At 43.9% G+C, this 6239-nt stretch overlaps 1 protein-coding gene across 4 annotated transcripts in view; it reads left to right on the top strand.

Moving 5' to 3' along the window:
• Positions 1 to 5655: 5655 nt before the first annotated feature.
• Positions 5656 to 6239, top strand: part of CCDC169 (coiled-coil domain containing 169) — a 42276-nt gene continuing 41692 nt past the window's right edge. For 3 of the 4 annotated variants that reach the window (XM_042457585.1, XM_042457582.1, XM_042457583.1), the window contains exon 1: positions 5656 to 5883. In XM_042457585.1, coding sequence (XP_042313519.1) covers positions 5813 to 5883 — 71 coding nt within the window. In that variant the 5' untranslated portion in view covers positions 5656 to 5812. The remainder of the gene's footprint in view (positions 5884 to 6239) is intronic. The other variant, XM_042457584.1, reaches the window with a different exon arrangement.

Here is a 6239-nt window from a genome sequence, read left to right as displayed (position 1 = left end):
TATTGACACCACCAGCCACATGGGTTCTGTCTAGAACAATATAGTTCACTGTGTACATACATTTGGTTATTCAATGTGATGGAAGATCCACTTTTATACATTTATATTTCATAACCACAGGGCATATATTCCAAGTGCTGCTATTCCTTAGTGATATAAGAAAACAAGCGCAAAAAAAGAATTATGTTATGGAACTGCATTTCTATACACCATTTTCTAGCCAAGATTAGTTTTCAAAGTGGTTAACAATTCAAAGCCTCAGAAAGATAAAGTATAGCTTGAGTGAGCCAGCCTTTTCAGAGCCTTGTCTTTTAAAGTGAGGGTGCGCTATCTTCTCTCCAGGAAGGAGAGGAAATCTTAATGCCAGGTTAGAATTAATGAGATAAATATAAATGTTAATTAAGTGTAATTAATCTATTGTAATTAATCTATTGTTTTAAAAGTTTTTTGTGTAAATCTGCTGTAGTGGTCCTTCCTCCATTAACTCACTTGTATCTAGTATGGAGGAAAACCAGGGGTTTTGGACTTTTACAGAGGACTACTATATGTGTTGCTGTTTGAGGCATGGCCAGTGGTTATGGCAGCATGCAGGGCATAGGTTCTGTGCCTGTGAGAATTGTGTGAAAACCCTTATAAATGAGTTCTGGGTTTTCTAACTTTACGAGCCAAAAGTCATTTAAACCTTAAAAAAAAAAAAAGGAAAGGAAAAAAAAGATGGAGAGTGTGCAGACTGACTATGAAGACATGCACATAAGGCAGTGATGGCGAACCTATGGCATGCGTGCCAGAGGTGGCACTCAGAGCTGTCTCTGTGGGCACATGTGCCATCGCCCCAGCAGAGAGTTTGCCAGAGTTTGTTACTAGAAAGCCAGAGGGACATGGCACTTTGCAATGAATAAGTGGGTTTTGGATTGCAGTTTGGGCGCTCGGCTGCTACAAGGTTCACCATCACTGACATAAGGGTTATTTGAAAACAGAAGAGAAAGCTTTCCTTTTGCTGTGTTTCTCTTGTCTAATCTGCTCTTTTTGAGGGAACAGAACACTTTCTTCTTAGCTGTAAAATAGTTCCCTTTACGTTCAGAAGTAATAGTGTCCCTCTATTCTGCTCTGGTCAGGCCCCACCTGGAATACTGTGTCCAGTTCTGGGCACCACAATTTAAAAAGGATGTGAAAAAACTGGAGTGTGTCCAAAGGAGGGTGACTAAAATGGTGAAGGGTCTGGAAACCATGCCCTATGAGGAATCAATTAGGGAGCTGGGGATGTTTAGCCTGGAGAAAAGAAGGTTAAGGGCACAGTGCAAGGTGTTGGTTATCACCTATAAAGTCCTACATGACCTGGGTCCAGTCTACTTGAAAGAATGCCTCCTCCCATACAGTCCTTCCCGTACACTGATCATCCAGGAAAAATCTCTTACAATCTAGAAAGACTAGACTGGCAGTGACCTCCAGGAGGTCCTTCTCTGTCACCGCTCTAAAAACTCAGAATGACCTGCCGGAAGAGATTCGCCAATTATCCTCACTTGAGGCTTTCAAAAAGGCAACAAAAACCTTTCTCTTCCGGCAGGCCTTCCCCAATTGATAATGTCCAGAACCAATTGAATCCCCCTCCTTTTATTATTTTTCTCATTAGTGGTTTGCTTAGTAATTTTGTCATATTGTTACATATTTTTTAACCATGTTTTATTTTTTAATTTTATACTTGGGAGGGAGGGTTGGGCCAGGGTCTTGTGAGGCTTGTTGTTTTTATTGTTGTATATTGTACAAACGTTGTTACCCGCCTCGATCCCCAAAATGGAAGAGGCAGGATATAAATTATTCTTATTATTATTATTCTATTATTTATTATTATTATATGATAGCCCTGTTTAAATACTTAAAGGGATGCCATATTGAGGAGGGAGCAAGCTTGTTTTCTGCTGCTCTAGAGACTAGGACCCAGAACAATGGATGCAAGCTTATAGGAAAAGAGATTCCACCTCAACCTTCTGTCCAGGAGGAACTCCAAAATGGCCTCCATTTTGAGCAGGACTAGGGAGTCAGCGTGACATAGTGATCTGAGTGTTGGGCTATGACTCTGGAGACCAGGGTTCAGCCATGGAAACCCATTGGAGGACCTTGGGTGTCACACTTTCTCAGCCTCCAGGGAAGGCAAGGACATACCTCTTCTGAACAAATGTTGCCAAGAAAACCCCGTAATAGGTCCTCCGCTTCCAGAACCTGTCCTCCTTTTGACCTTCTGTCCGGAAGGAATTTCCAAAGGCCTCTATTTTGAGCAGGACTAAGAAGCATAAATTTACTTTTACATGAGTGGTTTTTATTATTATTATTATTAAGCTTTTAGCTGGCCCATTCTGAGCAGGACTAAGAAGCAGGAATCGACCTTTGAATACTCTATTTTTTTTTTTACCTTTGAGTTGGCCATGTCCTCCATTTTGGGGTGTCTTGTCCTGTTGGTGATTAGGTCAGCTGGTCGCCCTGCCAGACATCCTCCTTTTCCTGGGCCTGTCTGTCTCCAGGAGGAAAAGGCTCTCTATTTTGGCCATGACTAGGAAGTGTTGTTTTCTGTGGGGTTTGGGGGCAATGTGGCCATGTTCTAGAAGAGTTTATTACTGATGTTTCACCTGCATCTGTGGTGGGCATCTTCAGAGAAGTGAGTGGGGTATATATATATACAGTACTGTGTGACTCTGGGAGGAGTGATTTCCATATTAATTTGTGTATTGTTCTGTTGTTGATGACAGGGCCTCAGGGTGGGAGGATATGCAAAAAGGTTTAGTGTCTGCTAACTGGTGATCATTATCTGCTAGGAAAGCCCTTGACCCTGGGTAGTTTTCCATTTGCATTTGCTGAGTCCTCATTTTGCTATTCTTCAGGGCTGGTAGTCAAATTTTGTTCACTTTAAGGGTTTCTTCTTTCCAGTTGAAATTATCCAGATGTTTGTGGATTTCAATTGCTTCCCTGTGCATTGTGACCTGATAGTTGTTGGCATGGTCTAGAATTTCAGTGTTATCAAACAGTATTTTATGCCCAGGATGGTTGATAACATGTTCTGCTACTGCTGATTTTTCTGGATGGTCCAGTCTGCAGTGTCTCTTGTGTTCCTTGATTCGTGTTTGGACACTGTGTTTGGTGGTCCCTATGTAGACTTGTCCACAGCTGCATGGTATGTGGTAAACTCCTGTAGCTGTGAGAGGGTCTCTCTGGTCCTTGGCTGAGCGAAGCATTTGCTGGATTTTCTTCGTCGGTTTATAAACCATTTGAAGGTCGTGCTTCCTCACCACTTTGTCTATTCTGACTCCTTTGATGTATGGTAAAAATACCTTCCCTTTGAGTGGCTGCTTGTCTTCACTTCTCTGGGTTCTCCTGGTCCTGGCAGCCCTTCTGATGTCTGAGCTGGAATAACCATTGGCCTATAGAGCCCGGCCCAAGTGCTTCATTCAGTTCATCTTCCAAGAAGTGGGGTTCGCAGATGTGTTTTGCTTAGTCTACCAGTGTTTTGATTGTGCTTCTTTTTTGTCCTGGGTGATGGTTGTAGTTCTTGTGCAGGTATCGGTCTGTATGTGTGGGTTTTCTGTATACTGTGTGACCCAAACGTAGGTTCGGTTTGCGGATGACATCCAGAAATGGCAGTGTTCCTTCTTTTTCCTTTTCCATATGGATCAGAATCACATCCAGATCTTTTTCTCCATGGCTTCAAATGGTGAAAGTGTCATCCACATATCGGAATCATGTTGTGGGCATTTTTGGTGTTGTTTGCAGGGCTTGCTTTAGTGTTCCATGTAATGTGAACTTACTTTTATATGAGTGCTTTTTAACTTTTAATTTCAATCCATTCTGAGCAGGAGTAAGAAGCAGGATCTGACATTTCTAGGAGTGTTCTTAGCTTTTATTTGGTCATGTCCTCCATTGTATGGTGCCTCCTCCTCCTTGGCGGTAGGACAGAATGGGCCAAACAAAAGCACTCATATAAAAGTAAATTCATACTTCTAAGCCCTCCATTTCACTCTTATGTTCAGAGGGCATTCCCAAAGGCCCTCCATTTGGAGCAGGCCTAAGAAGCAGGGAATGGTCGTTCTATGGGTGTTTTCTGGCTTTTAACTTGGTTCATTTTGAGCATGACTAATCAGTAGCAGCACTGTACATTAATAGGAGCATATTTTAATATATTTTAATGTAATTAACTTAACCATATTTTGATTAATTTAACTGTATTTAGTTAAGGTAAGAGGATACATTTTTACTTGTGTATTTGTTATGTAATTATGCATTTCTGTAAACCGCCTTGATCTGTTGGAAAGGCGGCATATAAATAAAATTTATTATTATTATTATTATTACTATTGCTGAAGGAGAGGTTCAGGATTTAAAGGGCTGCCCCACTTGCGTCCTGCTCCTCTCTTCTGGCTGGGACCTTCTGATGCTTCACGCTGCCTTCAGGAAGGCTCTCTCAACCCAGTCATAAGTCATAGATAGCTTTTCTTGACAGTGAGTTGACAGTGTCCTTCAGGCACACACACACACACACACACACACACACACACAGACCCCGAGGGCAGTGGGAGGTTGTGCAGTAGGCCATCTCTCAAGCCAAATTCCAAATTTTGGGGTGGGGTCCACTTGCATCCTCATGCGAGGATCCTGGCCCTTAGGCCCTAGAAGGCTTTCTTTGGGCTTTTGGGGTCTCAGCATCTTCCTACTGCTGGCCTATTAGGCCTGCCACTCCATGATCAGGACTCATGTGATTCCATGATGTGTTTATGGTGGCTGGAGGAACTGTTTTGCTTGTCTGCTACTACATCCACTATCAAATTAAACGCCACCTGTGAGCAGGGCACAACAGGACCCCAGAAAAATGTAAGACGTCCCTTCCCTTTCCTCCTTCCTTTTCCTTCTCTCTCGAGGCATCTGTCTGCCTCAAAGGAGGGGGTCTGGTGAAGGATGAGGCCTCCGCTGCCACTGCTTGCCATGCTTTCAGCACGGTGTTGGCAATCTAGGTGTGACTTCCCCAAGAGAGAGGGTTGACTTTGCCTTCCTCTGAGGCTGAGAGAGTGCGACTTGCCCTAATGTTTTCTGATTGGTTCAGAGGGGGCTTGCCTTCACCTTCCCTTGAGGCTGAGAGAGTGTAACTAGCCCAGTGGGGTTTTTATGGCCATTAAAGGGATTAAATCCTAGTCCTCCTCCACCATTGCCTCTTGTTGGGCTGTTCCCTCGCTCACGCTGCCTCTGGGGTGTGAGCTACTCCTCTTATTTGGTGTCGTCTGCAAATTTGATAAGCATGCCCCCAATTCTGTCATCCATGTCATTGATAAAGATGTTGCATAGCACTGGGCCCAGGACAATTTTTTATTTATCTTTTATTTACTGCATTTAAAGGTTGTCAGAGCAGCTTACAGAAATAATAGAAGAAGTAGATAATAAATAAAATAATAATAATAATAATAATAATAATAATAATAATACGTCAGGAGAGCCAAAGTTTGGGAACCGTTGATATAGGGGCACATTTTGGCCTGGGACATTTCAAACACTGCACCTGAGGTAATGGCTCATTATTCCCCTCAGGCGCGCATGCGCATGGCGCTTCTGCGGCCTCCTTTGAAAGAGCGCCCTCTGCCGGGCTGGCTCGGGAAGGAACGCGCCTTTGTGCCATTTTTGAATAAAAGGACGATAAAAAGAGCCGGAGTTCGAAAGCTTCTTGTCACGTGACGCTGCTCGGTCCCCGCCCCCTCACTCTTTCCACCTGCAGCGCTCGTTTTCTCTCTCCTAGGCAATAAGGACGCGGCGGTTCTGCGCCTGCGCGGACGCAACCATCATGGGAGAAATGGGGGAAGTGGTGGACGCTGAGGGGGCTATTCTCGAATTGGAGCAGGAAAAGGAGATGAAGTGAGTCCCTTTCGGCAGGAAACTTATGTCCAAGTATTCCTTCGTTGTTTTATACTGACACCCCGCCTTTCCTCCATTTGGTGGTCCCCAAACTAGGCTCTTCAATGGATTTTGGACTTCAGCTCCCAGAATCCCAGGCCATTGGCCAACGTGGCTGAGGCTTCTGGGAGCTGTAGTCCTAAATCCTAGTTTGGGGACCACTGCCTCAAGGGATCATAAATGGTTCCCTCCTCTGTACAACAGCCCTGTGAGGAAGGCCAGGCCGAGGAAGAGAGGGGAGGAAGGCAGAGAGGGAGGGGCTTGCCATAGCAGTTAAAATAGTGTCAAACTTGTTATTTATTATTATTATTATTAGC

Source organism: Sceloporus undulatus, chromosome 3 (genome assembly GCF_019175285.1).
Source record: "Sceloporus undulatus isolate JIND9_A2432 ecotype Alabama chromosome 3, SceUnd_v1.1, whole genome shotgun sequence".
NCBI classification, from domain to species: Eukaryota; Metazoa; Chordata; class Lepidosauria; order Squamata; family Phrynosomatidae; genus Sceloporus; species Sceloporus undulatus.
The sequence above is the reverse complement of the archived record's forward strand: the minus strand, read 5'-3'. Positions and strand labels throughout refer to the sequence as shown.